The sequence below is a fragment of the Ascaphus truei genome, chromosome 5 (genome assembly GCF_040206685.1).
Source record: "Ascaphus truei isolate aAscTru1 chromosome 5, aAscTru1.hap1, whole genome shotgun sequence".
Lineage (NCBI taxonomy): Eukaryota > Metazoa > Chordata > Amphibia > Anura > Ascaphidae > Ascaphus > Ascaphus truei.
The window spans coordinates 41,577,113-41,597,131 of NC_134487.1; the positions used below are offsets into that span (position 1 = coordinate 41,577,113).

Sequence of the window (20,019 nt, forward strand, 5' to 3'; positions counted from 1 at the left end):
TCACACTTTGTACAGTACAACGTAGGTCACATTGTTGGGCTCTGCACTTTTCCTTCAGTGCTGGAGGGACCTGCAATACATTGGAAAGCAATGTGCAACATGCCGCAGGACCTTCTAGCACTGAAGGGGTTTGTAAACACTTTATAAGGGACTCATCTTCTGAAGGTACCAGACTGAAAAAGAATATGTAACCTTTCCACTTCCTGTGGGAGAAGCAGAAACAGACAGCAACATATGTTGATAAGACAGGAGTCTTGCAGAAGAAGTGGCGAGGTCACAATACAGTACATCTTATGGCAGCGTATATTCATTTCCATGACTTACCAACGCCTCGAATTCGAGGGTGGGGGTTCTGGTCCCACACAAGCAACATGTAAATAACACACGTACAATGACTTGGAAGACATTGGTCGCAGCTTTATTTATAAATACTAAATCTATAAAAAAAACTATGGGTATCCATCTAAGGCCATGCCTATAGTGCCGTCGATGGCGACGGCGACACGGTGGGTGACGTCACCCGTCGCCATCGCCACCGGCGGAAGTTATATTTCGCCGGGCAGCGGGGTCCCGGCAATTTGATTTGTTCAAGGGCCGTCACGTGACGCGACAGCCCTTGAAAAATCAAATTTTGCCGGCTTCCAGTTTCCGCTTTGTCGCCGTCGCGCATACTATAAGCGCACGCGGCAATGTATTTGTTTTTGGTCACGTCGCCAGCACTATAAGCGCGGCCTAAGTTGCCTCACCCATCAAAACATAAAGCCGGAGATACCCACATTGTGTTCCTGTATATGCTAACAGCCACCCAGGCCACATGGTCCAAACACACACAACAACTGGAAGGTCATCTCCATACCTGCTTCTAAAGCCAAGTATGACACCTCCTACCCCAAACCCAACTATTTGGAGGTACTGTACCTTACACCTCCCCACAAAGAGCTAACATTAACACGGTCCCCAAACCATCTAACACGTTACTGCAATGCTGCAACAAATGAAACCTTGAATCAAGCATCCCACAATACCCCAATACCGTCAAAACCTAAAAAACGGGTGGAGGTGGGGCATAACACTGGTAAGAACAAACTCAGACCCCCACCTATATAAGCTTCTGGCCCCTTTTAACTCCTTGCACACCCCCACATCCACATGCCAACCATCCTATTGCCCCCAAACCCACTAGGCGGCAGTCATGCCGTCCCTTCCACCAAAGCTTCAGGCCCTCTCAACACATTGTTTGGTTAGTAAATACAGCCAATGTGGCACCTGCTTTAACACACCAGCAGACCACCCTTAGCAAGTGACCCCTCATTCGTATTTAAAAACTAGTTTAATATTACAGTCATTCTAAATCTAGCTCCCCCTGATTCGTTATGTGGCGCAGAACCTCTTCTCCTTGAGGATCTGGATTTGTAACATGAAACACATTAGCACTAGCTATCTTATTTAGGATTGCAGATCTATTAAACTAGTTAGAGTTGCTTACTTTATTCATATCAAGAATATATAGATTTAGAGACATTGGTTCTGCAGTGCTAAGCAGTGAGGCACCTTACAACCCATTAATGGAAACTGGCTGTAATGTGTCGTGAGGTTTAGCACCGTTTATTAAACATAGGCCTTAAAATGTTAACAAGTTTGCAAGACCAGTCTATTCCCTGTTCTTAAAGCAGCAATTCCGCCTCCTTGTTGTTATTATTACAGCGTTGGAATTGGGGGCCCTCCACAATTAAACTGTCTTATTCTTAGCCCCTGGGGGCCACGTGGTTTCCAAGATACTTGCTGGTGTAGTTATCAGTGTTTCAGCTCACTGAATTGAGCTCAATATGGCCGCCAAAAACATGCGTGTCCCGTGGTGCTTTCTATTGGCCATTTAAATGTCTAGCTGGAACACTGATAACTACACAGGAAAGAATCTGATCAACCAGTTCCAATGCTATGAAAAAAAACTGTACCATTCTTGGAGGATTGCTTCCTGAGAACATAAAGCACAAGCGCTAGACAAGAGTTAAAGGGGCCTTGTCTTCATGAGCCAATCATTCATAGCAATGTTCCCTTCACGCCATTTTCAGTTTGATTTTGCAGGGACACAGGAATATGAAACGTTGAGCGTTTTTTATCATAGTTTCCCGGCTGCAAAACAGGGGCAAAAATACAGTACAACATTTATAAAAGAGAAAAATGTAATCTTTTGCTTTTATTAGGAATATCATATTGCTGCTTTCAACACGCGGGGGGCTGATGTATGAAGACACATTTGGAGCACAAGTGACGCAAACTACATCTTCATTTTCGCGTCTCTCTGCGTTAATGTATCAGAGTCTTTGCTCCAAGTATTGCACCATGTGTATCCCCTTGAGATTTTGGGAGTGTCTGTAATTTAGGGAACAGTGACAGGAAGTACAGATTATAATGAGATGTTTCAATCTCTGCTTCTCCATGTGTCACTTTTTTATCTTGTATTTGTGTCAAAATAATCCGCCAGGCCTGAGGTGGCGTTAACTTTTCTGCTGAACAATTGGCGTCACATGTAAAAAAACAGCTTCATTAAAAGCAGAAAAATAAGCAATGTGTCAAAACAAACTTCTGCGTGCACTTTATGTGATACATCTCCCTCACTGAGGACTATTGGCTCTATAGGAAGAAATTTACCTGCGCCACGCAGCTTCTATGTTATTAATCTTAATTTACATCATTTTCGGGGACGTCTCTGTCTGTCTGTGACGAGAGGAAGGCTTTATGGAGAAAGTGGGAGGAGTAAGGCCTCGGCCAGGGTGGCGCTGAGCGGGCGGGCGCACTCACGCTGGCCGCTATGAAACACATTGAGGCAACGTGTGTGGCCTGCGTGAGCGAGCGCCTGCGCATGCCCGGCGCTTAGCTGTTTGCAGAGAAAGCAAATTTGATTATGCCGCACGCACGCGCGTTACGTGAGCGGTTCGCCCAATGAGGGCGAACCAGTTCCGTGACGTTGTGGCCGCGCCCCCAGATGAGCGCCCACCTAGTCGGCCACGAATCACTCGGCCGAGCAGGGCGCAGCGCGCCAGCGCACCCGCTCCCTGCCTGGCCGCAGCCTTAGAGTTTGGTTACATGTGCATATTGGTGCAAGTCTATGTACTGAGAAATGTGAGGCATGTGTTATTTTTCTTGCCGGTTTTCTGCGTTGGTCTTCTCTGTCACCTTAAGGTGTTGTAAGTCTTAGTTTTAGCACAGAATACTATAATCGCATGTGCCAAATTCTTTTTTGGCGTAAATGAGTCTGTGCTGACCACTTTCTTGGTACATAGATCCTTATGTTTCATGCAATAGTGGTGGAATTCTGGGGCAAACATAATTGCTCTACATGTATCAAAGAAAAAGTCAAGATTTGTGCCTTTGGTACATCTGATTTTCCCAGAAGTGCACTGTTTTTGTCTTGATACAAATGCCCGAATGTTCTGTGACCTGGTGAGCTTGGTATTTCACAGATTTAAAATAATACATTTTGCTCAAAATTAGATACTGGATAATATTATTTCTTGTCAATGCTTAATCTTAACTGTTGTGACAGGGCTGGGAAAATCTTCTGTTGTCTTTACAGATGTGTACTGCTGCCCTAAAGTAGTACCCACGTGGAAATAACAAAATATACACGTTGAGCAGTTTGAATTACCTCTTTAATTTACACCGATGCAAAGTGACGTACAGAATGGTTAAAGTGATGCAATTTGAGTAAATTTTGAGCCAACTTTGGCTTCACAATTACTTCTATTGTGCCTGTAAAATTGTAAGTACAGGGCTGTGTCAAAGCTACAGTGTATAGAACAAAATATTATTATAATCTTCCCAAACGTTTCCTTTGCTTAATTTAATTAACTTGATATATGACAAGATGTTTTTCTGGATGTATTAGATTACATATCTAAAAACTATTCATACCTTGGATGTATGGATCGTAAGGATTTTCAATGTCAAAGCTGGGATCCAACGCCTTTAAAACCACCTACAAAATAAAACAAGTATACTGGTAATGTATCCAAGTATCTGTGTTTCTATGCTAGTGACGAGCAAAACAAGCACCACATTTAGCAAGCACAGCAGGGCTTTCAGTGAGAGTGTTTTTATTTTTGTTACAAATGTGATTGTGATTTAATAGCAGATTTGTAGCATGAAGACATTAGACCCACTTTAATGTTATTACAACACGTGACACGAATATCACATTACCTGTTGTTAACGTGTGTTATTTATACATTCTCTTCTAATATCTCAAATATATTAATATATTCAAATTAACATTAATATAAAAGTATAACAACATATAAAAAAGAATTGTACCTCTCCTTCTGTGGACGGCTCTATGTCAGAGTATTTTGAATCGCACACAATGTCCCCTACTTCTTCTGCGTGATTGTGAGTTACGTCAGGGAAAGAGGAAGCACAGTTTTGGGCAAAATATCTAAAAACTTTCCATGTTTTCCCAAAGTCTCTTGATCGCTCAACCAACATGGCAGCAGGCCGAAATGTCTGCAAAGACAACACATTGCACATACTGTATGTCATGCTGTACAGTAAAAGAGCTTTTTATAGTCCTTCCTGAAAATGCAAGGGGTGTAAGTTTCAAACGTTGCCAATTTGTTAAACTTATGATACACTGTATATATAAATATATGTATGCATATAATGTGTGGCCCTTTTGAGGGCATGCACATGCGGCCCTCGAAGTATATCATGTGGACTAGCTCTGGGTTAAAGGAACTATTGAGGGGCTGCTTGCTGCAGTATTATAAAGAGGGTGGCATCTCTATTAACTGTTCTATCCTTTTCTTTTCAATGATTAAAGGCAGTTCCTTGTAGGACCAAAATGAGCAATTTGGCAGTGATCTGTTAGGTAATCATACGTATAAGTACAGTATTTTCAGTTTGATTTCCTCTAGCTTCTCCTTTTTGTGTGATATCACTTTTTGCTGAACGGGAGTTTGCACAGACAGAGCCCCCTCTTTATGAACTTCATGTTCTAGACTCTATCAGGGACAGTGTGGGCTTGAGGTTGCGTAAACACTAGATGAAAAAGCACTCCCCCATTCTAAGACACCAATGAAAAAAAAATGTAAGCAGCCAATATAAGGAACGATTAGACACGATTGCAATTGTTAAGGAAGACCATTATAACTGTTCCCAATAAAAAAAACAGATTGCACCTTTAAATTCTCTAGATTAACATTGGTCTCAGAGATCTGCTTCAAAGGTCAGAGCTTATCTTAACTTTTTACATTTTACATTGGTGAAATTGGCACAAGAGAAAATGATTGCACCATGTCATGGTGGCAGTATCTGGATACCTAGTTCACTGTGACTAAAACAAAATTCAAATATCATAGTTATACTATTGTCATTTTCTTTAGTTTTTTATTTTTACTTTGTTGCTGGGGAAGACCCCAACACCTTATTGTAGAAAAATAGGTGATGCTCAAGTGCCTGGTTCGGTCTCCATAATTATATGATCAGCAATCAGCTGTGTTTAAATAGAATGTTTGTTTCACTGTGTGGAACTTCTTGATAAAGTGCCCAACCTGCACGAAACACGTAGAATTGTTGCACTCTCTGCTTTTTATGCTTTTTCAATAAAGTAGTCATTTTTACTAGACCTGTCTCTCTGTTTTGCTGTGCGCTGCACACACATTTATTTTTGCACAACACCTTATTGGCCATGCTTTCAATTCTTTTCCCAGGGCTAAAAAGAATGATTTAAATTGTATAGAAAAATGCACTGTGCAAATTTCTACGCACAACATGCTATATGCAATAATTTTTTAAGACTGATTATTTTAAAAACATTTTTTAAGTATCCAAACGCAAATGAGATGCACTGATTGAAAGTAAAATGTTTAGCCCACCATAACCTAGAAAAGGCAAAACACAACTTCACATTTAAAAATCATCCATTAATCGATGATAAAACAGGTGAGAATCTCACCCCATCACATTCCTTCTTCATGGTAACATGCGCATGGAGAGCTATGCATAGGATAATATTATTCATTAGCTTTGATTTTAAAATTCCATCTACCAAGCACGATTTCACAGTAATGTATGTACAGTATGTATATGTTTATTTATATAGCTAAAAATAACAAAGTATTGGGGCACTCAAAAACAATTCACAACTTTCATATATATAAAAAGCAGTCGCTACTTAACTTATCTTCATGGGGAGTCGACAGCCGGACCAGGAAAATCACATCAGTAAAAAAATAGTACACTAAAAATAAACATCCACCACACTCTTGAGGTATAAACTAAAACCAGTTTATTGAATCCGTCAAGACACAGAACCAGTGGGGTTTGAAACATTGCACTATTTTTTATTTATATACTGTAGCTGCCACAGCTGTAATCAGCACTTTACAAAAGAGACAATACAGTACAGGAAATTAAAGTACTTAAAGTGCAACAAGCAAAATCAGATAATAAGAAAGGAAATCCCTGCCCCAGAGAGCTTACAATGTAAGTGGTATGTTGAGAGACTTAGGCTGCGTCCATAGAACGTGGAGCAGCGCTGAGCCGTGCGGACGCTGATGCTCACTTGATCAAGCATGAGCTATTTCATGCACCAGCATCCGCGATCGGGAGGAGGGGGGAGGTGGTGGGAGGCGGGGCAGTGATGTCGCTGGGCCAATCGCCCGCAACGCACCGACGGCCGACGTTACGGCGCTGTGACGTTGATGCTGCTTCGCACTGATTGGATATTTTCAGCCGAAAGCGTGCTGAAAAACAGCTTTGGCTGTCGGCTGAAAAATCCAACTCCTGAGCACACCTGCGGACGCTCGGGTGAGCCCCCTCTAAAAACATCCTCATTGAGGATGCCGGGGCTCAGCGCGGAGTGTCCGCGAGGCTCAGCGCTGCTTGACCTTCTATGGACGCAGCCTTAGAGACAGCAGGTGAGGAAGTAAGTGCAGTAGGTGGCAGTGCTTGCCACAATGGTTTGTAAGAGCGACTGTGGGTGTGAGAAAGAAGCCATGAATCTAGGCTAATGAAATGCTTCATTTATGCGGTGAGTTTTAAGGTTTTACCTAAACGTGGGGAGAGACGGTGCTTAGCGTATACTGAATGTGAGCTAGTTCCACAGGTAAAGGGAAGTACGGGAAATGGTTTAAGGCAAGAGAGAGCAGTAGAAGGGAAAGGGGTGGAAAGGAGACAGTTATGGGTAGAGTGCAGGAGACGAGCAGGGGCATTGTGAGAGATCATATTGCCATACAATACCTTAAAAGTCAATATGAGGTGGCTAAACTGAAATAATGTTTCTAGGTCCAATCTGATGCAGACATGGTCCATACCTGGAGAAACAGGAGTTAAAAATAACATCATTCACAACAAAAATGAAAGTTATTCTTATGAGATAAAGGTCTTAGTAATACACTGAAACGTGCTGTTAGACTTATCTGGTTAAATACATATTTTGACTGCACAGATTGCCTTTCTTTTTTTGTGTCATCCTAATCACAGTCTTCAGTGTTAAATCCCGCAGTAATCTTCTGTTTTGGACAAATAATGAAATTTCTTTTTGCAGGGACTAAAACATGGATGGCAATAATGATTTTTGAAAAATTGCTTCACAACTTAGCTCAGTTCTTTGCAATTTTGGAAATTGTTCTTCACTTTTTGGCCAGGATTCCCTAATCTCTGAGTAGGGTATTGCACTGTGATCCCATGTTTACTGCCTTTGACATGCTTGGAAGTTAAAGTGTGGTTGCAGTGCAATATCCGGTATCAAAGCTTACATAATCTCCACCTTTACTAATGTATTAGTTCCTATCTGTACCTAATAAAAACAATACGCATTTTAGTGTTAGAGTCTGTGTCCAAAATGTTAAACTGTAGTATAATTTTTTTTATATAAACCAGTATTACAAATAGTAGAGAATAATGTACAAGGCTGAGGGCTTTCATCATTTTATACGTTGTTCGGTTTAAATGGAAATGTTTATACATTAATTGGTTACCAAGAGTAATACGTTTCTTCTATACTACTTCCAGAATTATTTCATTATGTATTTTCCAAATATCTTTACATACGGTAAGTGACAATCATAAGACATAGGGGCGGGCCTATGCTATAAGCGCCGATAAGCCACTTATTGAGACCTTTTTCGCCAAAAACGCCTACAGCTATTCAGTAATCCCCCATAAATCGCTGATAAAACTACTTTTCTGCATTTTTTTGGAGAGAAAAAAAAATCGCCAAACGAGTGGCGAGTAGCCACTTATGGGCAGTTTTTCACATTTGTGCAATTCTGTTACCTCAAGTAGGTTATCGGGGCTAATCGAGGCTCTAGAATGGCGATTTCCTCTCAAAATCCTCCCGCTAGAAAAAGTTGCCGTGAGGGTGGTGAGAAGCTGCCGATAAGTGCTGAGAGAAGACTTAGAAAAAAAATGCATTTCTCCTGCCTCAGATTGATGCCCGGAGTCTCCGGAGCTAATACACATTAATATCAGCACCAGAGGTCCCCGGCATGAATCAGAAGCATGAAAAATGCATTTACAGGCAACTTCATTACCTTAGCGGCTAACTGCGAAGGCAATGAAGGGGTTAAGGAACAACAGCAGGTTTATTGGGGGCAGAGGGGGTGAGTGAAGGGGGTACTTGGCCCTTCACTCACTCACTCTACCCCCAATAAACATTACAATATGTACTAGCCATCAATACACAACCCACCCACCCACTGTGCCCCAACATAAAAGCAATTTTTATGCACAGGATTGATCCCAGAGGCTGGCGGGGGTCCTCAGGTGGTACCCAGTGGGTGCCTGGGGGTGTCCGTGGGTCTGCAGTACCAATCATATATATCATGTACCAATCATGTTCCCAAAAAATTAAAAGTGCAATACATAGATCTAAATACACCCATCCTCAATGCATACAGTACAGTAATGGGCAAAATTACTATTATCCACATATAGTAATTAAGTGGTTAACCCACCCTTCCCCGCAACCCACCCGAGAGACCTAACCACCCACCCGGGCCCACTATACCCACCCTGTAGCCATTGATAGCCAGCATTTAAATAATCTGCTTTAAAAACAAATATACAATATATTCATCTATCTATTAATATTATGCAATCTCATATTATTTATCAATTACAACAAGTATATGGTTCACTATTAGGCGCTGTCCTACATTTCTTCTTTTTTGTTATATATATTTATTAATATATATTATAATATATATATATATATTATATATATAATTAGGACATTAACACCTGTTACTCTCCCTCTGCACCCCACTGCCATTAAAATTCCCTCCCCAGTGTTTCCTGGGTACGTGAGATGCTGCTCTGTCTAAGGCAGACAGGGAGACATGTGCAGTCTTATTGGCTGTCTCTTAATTAGTGACAGACCGCTTAGCCTATCACAGAGAGGGAGGGATGTGTGCTTTTTTCATTTCCACAATGAATCTCTTGGACATAACACCCGAGTCGCCGCTAAGGCATACGCCTTTGTCTACAGCCAAAGGGTCTCGCTGTTTTCTGCCATTCGCTGCTGTTTGGTAATGTTGCCTCTGAAACTCACCAACCCTCTCATCCCCTGTACCCAATGTCAACTTACCCTGCCTATAGATTGTAAGCTCCTTGAAACAGCACATTAAGGCATCACACAGCCTCTTCTAGCACATTGAAGGTATATCCTACCTTTTCTAACACAATTTGAATCCTATCTGTAAATGTTACTTATGCCCATAATCATATTTCTTACTGTCCAAGGAATATCTGTAAACTGAATGTGTATAAACTTTGTTCATTTAATGCAACCATTTATTATTATAACTCTGATTCTTCTTGTCTGTCTCATATGTAAGAAAAATAACTGTATTTAATTGTAGTTCTCAAACTGACCTAGCCTGTATTTACGTAAAATTAATGATGATGATGATGATGATGATGATGACTATGACTGTGGTGAGCAGAGATAAGTGTAAGCGATATAGAAATGTTTGAGAACCTCTGGCATGTAATGTTAGAATAAACAATTGCCAGATGACGTTTAGACAACATTATTTTTTCTTTCCAATTAACCGTAGTATCATACTTTGCTAAAAGATTCGACTAATTCAAAATTAGACATTGTGACTGCAAGAGAAGTTACATTCTAGTTTTAAGTTCTGGGACTTTCTGATTCTTTAAAAAGTAGAAATAAATCACTCTGCAAGTCAACAGAAAAACATTCTTACCATTTTCTGATTGCCACCACTTCTTTTTCCAGTCTGGTTCAAACGTTGTTATAATATTTTCAACCAGATGGCTATTGGGTTGGGTATAAGGATTATAAGGGTTTCTGGAATCACAGTTAAAGCATTTTTGTTCATCCTAAATGAAAAGGACAATTAAGAAAGTATTAACATTTTTATTAGCCAGAAAAATCATACAGTACATGCAACACAGCATTGATTAGGAATACATTCCGAAAGGAGAAAGCGGATCACTGCTGCAATTCAAAACTGGGGCTCAACACAGGATAATTCAAATAAAAACACCTTTATTGCATGGTGTACAACGTGGAGTGCAGGTAGAAAAACTCTAAGACCTGCGAATTGGTCATGGCTTGAAGTGGCTCGCAGGCTTAGGCCGAGTCCATAGAAGGACAGGCCGCGCTGAGCCGTGCAGACGCTCAGTGCTGAGCCCCTACATCCTCAATGAGGATGCCTTGAGAGGGGGCTCACGCGAGCGTGCGGAGGCTTTGGAATTTTCAGCCGAGCGCCAAGCTGTTTTTCAGCGCGCTGTCGGCTGAAAACATCCAATCAGCCTGAAGCAGCGTCAACGTCACGGCGCCTTGACGTTGACATCAGTGCGTCGCGGGCGATTGGCTCAGCGACGTCACTGCCCCGCCTCCAACTACCTCCCCCCGGCTTCCTTCGCGCCCGCTGGCTCGCCTGCAAGTCCGTGGAATCGCGCTGACTTAAGCAGGCGAGCCTCAGAGTTAGCGCGCCTCCGCTCTCCTGAAGCCTCTATGGCCCCGGCCTTATACGCTTTGGCCAAAGAGTTAACTAAATGACCCTTTTTCAAGAGATATTAAGGTTTTTCACTGTGTATTTTTGTCACATTGAATGTTGCTCTGGACTTCTTTGTTTCTTGTTGTATACATTTAGCCACGCCCAGTAGCACTCCTTTTGACACATATACGTATATATATATTGTGGTAATTGTGCGGGGTTTCTGAGAGCTTGTTGGATATCTGTGTGTTTGTTAACTATGTCCAGCTAGTCTCAGCTTTTTTGGAGGCCAGTGGCTCCTCCTTCCCAGGGTTTAAGCTCGCCCCTCCCCACTTTCCAAGTAAGCAGGTTTTCTTTTCATGCATCTGGTTGTGACAGGTTCAGTGCTAGGACCATTCCTCCTCTAATTATAGAGGTAAATAAGAATTTTAATCAGTTAGTGTTAGGACCTGTGAATTGGTCATGCCTTGAAGTGGCTCGCTGGCTTATACACTTTGGCCAAAGGATTAACTAAATTACCTTTTTTTCAATAGATATATAGTATTTCACTGTGTATTTTTGTCACATTGGATGTTGCTCTGGACTTCTTTGTTTCTTGTTGCATACATTTAGTCACACCAGTAGCACTGCTTTTGACACTTATATACATATATATATATTTTGGGTTAATTTTTTTGGAGGGGTTCTTAGAGATTGCTGGGTATCTGTGTGTTTGTTAACTATGTCCAGCTGGTCTCAGCTGTTTTGGAAGCCAGTGGCTCCTCCTTCCCAGTGTTTAAGCTCGCCCCTCCCCACTTTCCAAGTAAGCAGGTTTTCTTTTCATGAAGCTGGTTGTGACAGGTTCAATGCTAGAACCATTCTTCCTCTAATTATAGAGGTAAATACGAATTTTAATCAGTTAGTGTTAGGACCTGCAAATTTGTCATGCCTTGAAATGGCTCGCAGGTTTATACGCTTTATGATACGTTAACTAAATGACCCTTTTTGAAGAGATATATAAGAGATGGGTATTTCACTGTGTATTTTTGTCACATTGGATGTTGCTCTGGACTTCTTTGTTTCTTGTTGTATACATTTAGCCATGCCCATTAGCACTCCTTTTGACACTTATATACATATATATATATATATATATATATTTTATTTATTTTTGTGGTAATTTTGGGGGGTTTCTGAGAGCTTGCTGGGTATCTGTGTGTTTGTTAATTTAATCTTAACTTCATGGGGATTAGCATAAATTATACTATGTCATCTAAGTGGTTTTATTTCTAAAAAGATGCTAATATTCTCTGTCCAACCCAGATTCTTATTAAAATTCAATGTACTGCCTGGTTTATTTATGGTAGGATGGTTATGGATTTGCTGATTCCTTAGCCCACGTTGCCTTCTTTTTAGTACATAATACTTGTTTCTCACACATTCATCTAGCTTCTTACTTTCTTCAAAAAATCTCCTGGATGCCTGTGTGTCAATGCACAGAAAAGTTTGTTTTGATGCATGTAATAATATATTGTTTGGGTGTCATAAATTGTAAGATTGTGACACTTCTTCATTAAGAGATTTGCTGTGTGAAACAATTGATTAGGTCATATTGTTTCCAAACCACCCCAAAGTAAGGCTGGCGCGGCAATAGATTTGTAAGTTAGGAAGATTTTTAGGGGAGAAGGTTCCTTGCTTATATTATATTAAACACAATCTCAAAGCCAAAGCAGCTCCAGCATTGACCATTTGGGCGCCCTCTAGATGCAGCTACTACATCAATCATGGAGTCTGGCACTCCATGTGCCCCATGATGTAGTATTTACTTTGTAATGTTCCTGTTTGTGTTTGTACGGGAGATTTATGTGCAAGTGGAACAGAAGGAGTACTCCTCCCCTTCCATCATCAGTGACGGAGCAATCAAAGAAATAAACAAGACTTTTTGGCCACTTTGGCTGTGTGTTTTATTTTGTCTGTTTTTTCATTCGTGTGTTCCCTCTCCGCAGGCCATCTAGGTGTTAGTGATAATTATTTACATTACAATTGTTTTTTGATGGGTTTTCCATGGTATCCACAATGTCAGTAAAACTGTTTAAAAATATAAAAAGAGACACTCCACTGGTCTTCCAAATATGATCAAATGTATTGCACAACATGATTAGATGCTTGTGCAATAAATGTTATAATCTTTGCAAGACCAGTGGCGTGCCTCTTTTTCTATTGTTGATCTACCTGTGTCTCCACATCCAGCGGGATCATTGTTGCTGTGCACACTTGGCGATTTGTTTCCTGGTATTGTGAGTGCACCTATTTTGGACTATAGTATAACTGTTTATACATAACGGCCTTTTTGAGAATAATGAGTTTTGTGTGTTGTTTTTCAACTTTTGCACAGTTTGTTGCAAATGAGATTGCTATTGTTACATGGAAGTGTTTTGCAGTTTGTGATATTATATTAAACGTATTTATTTTCAACTCTCAATAATGTGAGACTTAAAGTGGTATTCAGTATTTACATTTTTGTTTGTCTTCAAGACAATACTTGATCGTCATGACAGACAATAGCCACATTTCTGGATAACTTTGTTGCCGGTGCCTTAACTGTAAGTGGAAACTATGCTTATTTATAGGCTCGTATAAGACTACACAATAGTGTGAGAATTAAATTGGCCAGATATTACCGTTTTTTAATTGAAGTTTGACAATACTAGGACAATTTGATCAATAAATCTACAAATTGATGGTATTTGAACATTTGTTTTGCCCGTGTTTCATTCTGTGTTATGAATCTCTGTCCTGTTAGGTTTACTCGCTCATCCCAGAATGCGGTATAAAATATTGTATTTTCCTAGTATACTTTTATCATGTATGTCTATCTGTGGGTTTCTTCGCCACACCTTCAGTAGAATCTAAAGAAATATTTATAAAATATTATTATTTCTTAGATATTGGTGAGCCAATTAATAAAGAAAGAAGAAAATGATCCATCCTCGGCTGCACTCAAAACCAATGTGTGAATAGAATATATTGGTAAAATATAAAACTTAACCTTTACGCTATTATATATTAAAAAAATTGGGAAGTAAACCTAATAAAATCAACACGAACAAAAAACACTAAAACTCTAAAATACACACAGTAGCCTTTGAGTTGGCATCCAGTCTTGATTACTGCAAGCCTAATCTTTACAGAACAATATGCTGATGGCAACAAAATTAATTTATAGGCTGTGTTGTCCTTAGTAGATAGCAGAATAGTTCACTACATGCAACAAATTTCTGTTAATTAGCTGCATTAGGGAAAGAGCTTTATGCAAATTAAAAAGTCTGTATATGGAGTATTAATCCAAATACTTACTGATAAAAGGATATTAAATCAGAGTCTGTTGCATATTGAGGCTTAACAGAGAACCTGCTGGGAAGGGGCACACATCAGGTGTTCCATGCACCTTTTAACTTCCAATAAATTGTGCCTTGCTCCCAGGAGATATGAATCAAAGGACTGGTGACATTAGGCAGGGAACGATATGTACACATGGGGATAGAACAAGATCGAGGCTAGTACTATATTCACACCATTAAGTAGCCACAAAATGCCCCACGAACTGAGTATTGAGTATCCCACCTCCCTTAGAGAGAGAAACGCACTAGAAAATCCAAGCGCGTCTCTACAACATCTGTAATGTAACTGACGGCCAACACGGACCGACATACGTTTCACATTTTGGCCATAGTGTTCTTGTGTTATTCGCTTACCGACAACAATAAACCTATGTTACTGAATATCAACTCATTATATTAGATACATAGGTCATATGGTGAGACCAAGATATACTTTTTTTATATTATGCTATTTGTGTGTATTTTAGTTTATTAGTGTTTTTGGTTGTGTTGATTGGATTAGGTTTACTTCCCAATAATTTCTTAATATATAATAGAGTAAAGGTTACATTTTATATTCTACCAATATATCCTATTCACATATTGGTTTTGAGAACAGCCAAGGAAGGATCCTTTCCTTCTTTCCGTATTAATATTACCATTCATCCCTTCATTGAAACGCCAAAATTATTATTAGGCAGATGCAAGAGTTCTTTTCCTACCACTTCCTACCTCCCATCCCAAATTCAAGCTACACTCGTACAAACAAGAGTGCTATATTTATTGATAATTTGGGATGTCTATTAAAAGTTTTATTGTCAACTCATAATACAAATTGTGTATTTGGGAGTCTAGAACAGACCGCATGTCTAAGGCACAGTCATACCCTTTCCCTACGTCACATAGCTCTACTACAATTAATATAGGTGGTACCCATACTGTAACAGCAGTAGAACACAGCAGTTGTCCACTAGGCCACCTGTAGTTGTCAGCAAACCAGGACCCTGTAGCCAAAAGCCGGTGAAAGCAACATAATGAGAGTGATCGTGACATGGATAATAAAGAAGATGACTATGATGAACTAAAAGGAGTAGGCCCTCCATGTTGCTATCTGGCACCAGGGGAGTTTCAAATGTTAGGTCTTTCTAGGCATATGTTTTTTTAAATTATTATTTAATGATGGAATAATCATTAATTATGCTTTTCAGTTTTATTATTCTAGTTTCCTAATTATTTTTATGATTTTATAATTTATACATTTGGAGGATAAAAAAAGCAATTCTGCACCTATGGTATGGAAAGTGGAATACATTTAGAGGGTAAATCTATACAGTCTGGATGACTTCAATGGAGATTTTTGGTAGAAAATGTCCCGACTGACTGCTTTGGACAATATCAAATAAGTAGAAGAACATCCTCTCAATGAAGAGAGTAATCAGCGGGCACTGCTTAGAAAAACGGCTGAAGGCTGGACTGTGCAAAAAAATATCCTTTATTGAATCATGGCAAATACAGATTAAAAAGGGGAGAAAGGGTCCCCCCTCAGCGCTGTAAGGCTGTAAGACTGGTGCAGATTGTGAGTACGATTAACGTTAACCTGTTGACTATCGTAGATTACATTATTTTACCCCTGCCTATGCACAGTTTATCAGTGAGACCCCTACTCTTCCACCCTGTGTCCATTTCTTCTCCACTTGGACATATTTAATGAATTCTGGAGTATTTTAGAGATTATTAGTGTTTTTTTGTTGTTGATTGAATTAGGTTTACCTTCCCAATATTTAAAAAATATATATAATAGTGTAAGGGTTACGTTTTATAATCTACCAATATGTCCTATTCACACATTGGTTTTGAGAGCACATTGGTTTAGACTACAGCCTAAATCCTAGTACAAGTTTTCTGCACTGGCAGGAACTGGCAGTATACATAGCTTGTTGTTCTTATAGAATAATTTTAGACTACTGATTATCATCTACCATTTCATACAGTGAGGCACATAACTCATTTTTCTTACAAAGCAGAAGTATTAATTTTACTGAAGTTATTGTGCAATAACTGTTTCAAAAAGAGTCTTGCTGCTGGTTTCTACTAAGTATAAGCACATTTATACCTTGCAGCGTAACAGGCAGCAGTAAATATGGTGACAAGCAGCATCAAGATCTACTGTAAATCTCTCCAACATCAAAAGCTAACTTTCCAAGTTAGTAAAAAGCTTTTTTGTTTTCTTACACAACACCACATTACACACTCTTTCACTCTCCAATCTCAATCTTTATTGGACCACCATCCACTCTGTCACTCCTCAATAGGGAACCTTATCAGATCACCCCATGTGTTGTACATGCACAACCACCCATGCACTCTTGCATGTCACTATTATCTTTGTATACGAGCATATAGCTAGATGTTTAGCTGTGGTATTTACTGAACACCCAGACTCACACACAAAAAGAACCAAAACACACCCTTTTGAACTTTTGGAAAATACTAGATGAGCTGTATTTTTTGGGCTAGTAGAATCCTTTTGATATATCCTACAGTGCCTGCTACAAGGGTTCCACAATACACATTCAATCTTCCAAAAGTGGGTAGCAGCCGTACTAAAACAATTTTTGAAGTAAGGAAGGAATAACACCTGATCTTGTTTTCAAATGCTGGTCTCAATGTAAATCCCAAATATTCCATCTTACACAAAAATATGTTCCGGGTATCAACATTACACTACAGAGAAAACTGTCTGATAATCATAAGTGGATATTATACAAGATTGCATGTCTTGTCCAATTTTAAAAAGACTTGATATCATACTTTGTTGACAAGACCAGACTTCTTTATATTTTACAAAAAGTGTTACAAGAAGATGACTTCCAGCTAGAATGATGAGAGACAAACAGAAGCTTCACTTGCACTAAAAAGACTGTAATAGGAGCAAAAGCTCTGCTTCCACCAGTCCCCAATAAAAGGTAGATCCTCAGAAGTTTGTTAAATACTTAATGATATATTAACTTCAGTTAACATATCGTTAAGTGCTAACAAGTATCTTCGAAGCTCATTAAAACGAAGAGTTAAGTGCCGTGTTAAAGTTTCGACGGCCTTCAGTTAAACCTTAATGGATGTTTGTGCTAATGATATGCAAAGGAGGTGGGGACCACCTCAACACATATCCTCAGCAGTCTGTTAAAGTTACCATGGGAATTAATGCTTTTTTAATGCTTTTTGTTAGATTGTGGCTATACAGTACCTGCCATTAAGTGCTGGAAGCCAGGTATCTTAAAAGGATTTGGCCTTGTCCAGGGTGCTGGAGTGAGCCACTTTGTCTTCCTATATTGCCTTAGCGATACCCTGAACTACCAAATACTTTAGCTATGACCTGTGTATTGACCCCTTGGAAGCCATATTGGCAATGAAGGCATGCATTATGCATCTCTACATGGCCACTAAAGTAGCCAAGGGGTTAATACAAACACCCTAACTACCCTACTACTCTTTGTATGTCCTAGAAGTATAGCCACAGTTTGAGCGCATTTTGAGAAGGGGTGTGCTCTATTGAGAGGAGACTTCCTGGTCCTACTCTAAACAAATTATAATTAAAGTGATCTCAATTGGAACACCGAACTCAGGAAAAATCCAGGAACCAAAACCAGGAGATGGTAAATATTCTTCAAGCAGCTTCCGGAAGGAATAAAGGTAGCCACATTGACTAAAGAAATCCACAAGGCATTCCATGTCTAGGGTGCAAAGTTACAGCTCTTAAGGATGGATTTGACAGATTGAATCAGAAAGGCACCAGACAGGGGAGAGATACCGGTACACAGGTTTTCCCCCAGTACGTAATCTAATATTGATTGAATCCAAAGGCTAATGAATGTAAGGTTCAACTAATATCGTCAAAAGGTGCAGGGTGTGTGAATATATGGCGTTCCTTATGGAAACAGGTTATGTGTGTATTTAAGGAAATTGATGGGAAGAAGTTTAGTACACATACAGATAAAACAAAGTTTGAGGTTGTGAACAAGCTGGTCTTGATCTATGAGCAAGAAATGGTATGATCTAAATGTGAAGCTAGCTGTCTAAACCATCTAAAACAGACTCGGAGTGTGAACAATGTGCTTTATTATGATTACAAAACCAATATTTTAAGGATTAGGCACACATTTTCTCGAAAATCCCTAGAGCTATAGAAAAAATACCATGCAAATATTATGCTTTGTGGAAGTAGAAGCATCAGAATGGATTAGCAATGATATGAAAGAATTGCGTGGAAAATGAGGGTTGGAATACATTTTGAGTTTATGCTGAACTAGAAGCAATTCACAGCTCTTTCACATGTAAAGCCCACAACTGCAGCACCTAACCCTCTTTCCTCTTAGAATGGTATGCACGCAGCTGTACACTTCATAGCCATGAATTGCAAATTAACCAATAATCCAGAAAAAAATAGCTGAAATTAAATAAAGTAGTGTTAAATCAATTGTTATGATATTTAATGCATCATAAAAGTAATAAGAGTGGTTCCAATTATATGAATTAAAAAAAGGAACTGTTATGCAGTTATTGTTTGTTTGTTTTTGCAGGAATGTGAATCATAAACTGTCTTGTTTTTTCACCGAGTGTAAATAAACACTACTGTAGTGTAGATGTTGGTATCAATTACAAAGAAGGTATTTTGTTGGCACCAAGAAAGGTATGGACCTCAAGAAATATATACACACACATGTTCAGTTTTTCAATGGATAGATAAAGGATTGTGTTGTATGTTAAATGAAACTATCATGATGAAAGGAAGTTATGGGATTATGTGGCCCCAATAATACAGAAAAAAACATAGACAACAAACAATTTTGAATACTATAAACTGCAAAGAAATTATCAAAAAGGGTGATAAAGAATTAGGAGAGGCAAGGGCAGTTCTAGAACACAACACTAAAGTATTGTTACACATCGGAAAGTTATATGATGGAAAAAATATATCTTGGTTGTCTTCGTTGTTTGAATACGGAAAGGAGTAGGAGCTGGATTTTTACATTTTAAATTCCACTCATTTGTGTTATTATTAATATTTATGTTATTAATCTTTTTTTTGTATTACTCTATTTGTATTGTAAGTAGAAGTCTGATTGCAGAGGCACATACATCTTCTGCTAAAGCTTTGCTAATAGTACCAAAAGGCAATGAGGGGGAGAGAGGTGGAGGGGGGTTGTAGATAAGATTATATGTGAGTCAGGCTTCATCTTGTTTTATTTATTTCAATTTTGTATAAAACTTAGTACTTCTAAGATTTGCTGATTTGAATAGGGTTTGAAATGTAAGAGAGTTAAAAAAAAAGTTAATTAGCAACAAAATTTGTATAGCATAATAAAGATCAATTTTAGAGATTATGAACACCATTTATCCTATAGATTAGAAGGTAGTTCATTAGTAACAGAGTTTTGCAATTCAGATCAAAGATTGATACAAATGCGAAAAAACATTGTTCTAACATTAATGATTGACTTAAGGAAGGTAAAGGAATTATATTTTGCGAGCAGTCAGAAAAATGCTATAGTAGCATCTTGAATGTGTATATTTCAGAACCAACCAAGCCACTATGATGTATGCTGTAAATTCTTTGATCCATAACCACATTCTATATGCCTGTACTGTATGAAGCTTTTGCCTCAGAAGAATTAACTTTGAAACTGCTAATA

The 20,019-nt window shown here is 39.1% G+C and overlaps 1 protein-coding gene across 6 annotated transcripts in view; it reads right to left on the reverse strand.

Annotated features, from left to right (window-relative positions):
* The window catches only part of LAMB4 (laminin subunit beta 4), a 131,908-nt gene that overhangs the window by 91,810 nt on the left and 20,079 nt on the right, over positions 1–20,019 (reverse strand). For all 6 annotated transcript variants that reach the window (XM_075599735.1, XM_075599740.1, XM_075599734.1 and 3 more), the window contains 4 exons: positions 10,212–10,347; positions 7,240–7,313; positions 4,315–4,503; positions 3,916–3,979 (listed from right to left, as the gene is read on the reverse strand). In XM_075599735.1, coding sequence (XP_075455850.1) covers positions 3,916–3,979; positions 4,315–4,503; positions 7,240–7,313; positions 10,212–10,347 — 463 coding nt within the window. The remainder of the gene's footprint in view (positions 1–3,915; positions 3,980–4,314; positions 4,504–7,239; positions 7,314–10,211; positions 10,348–20,019) is intronic.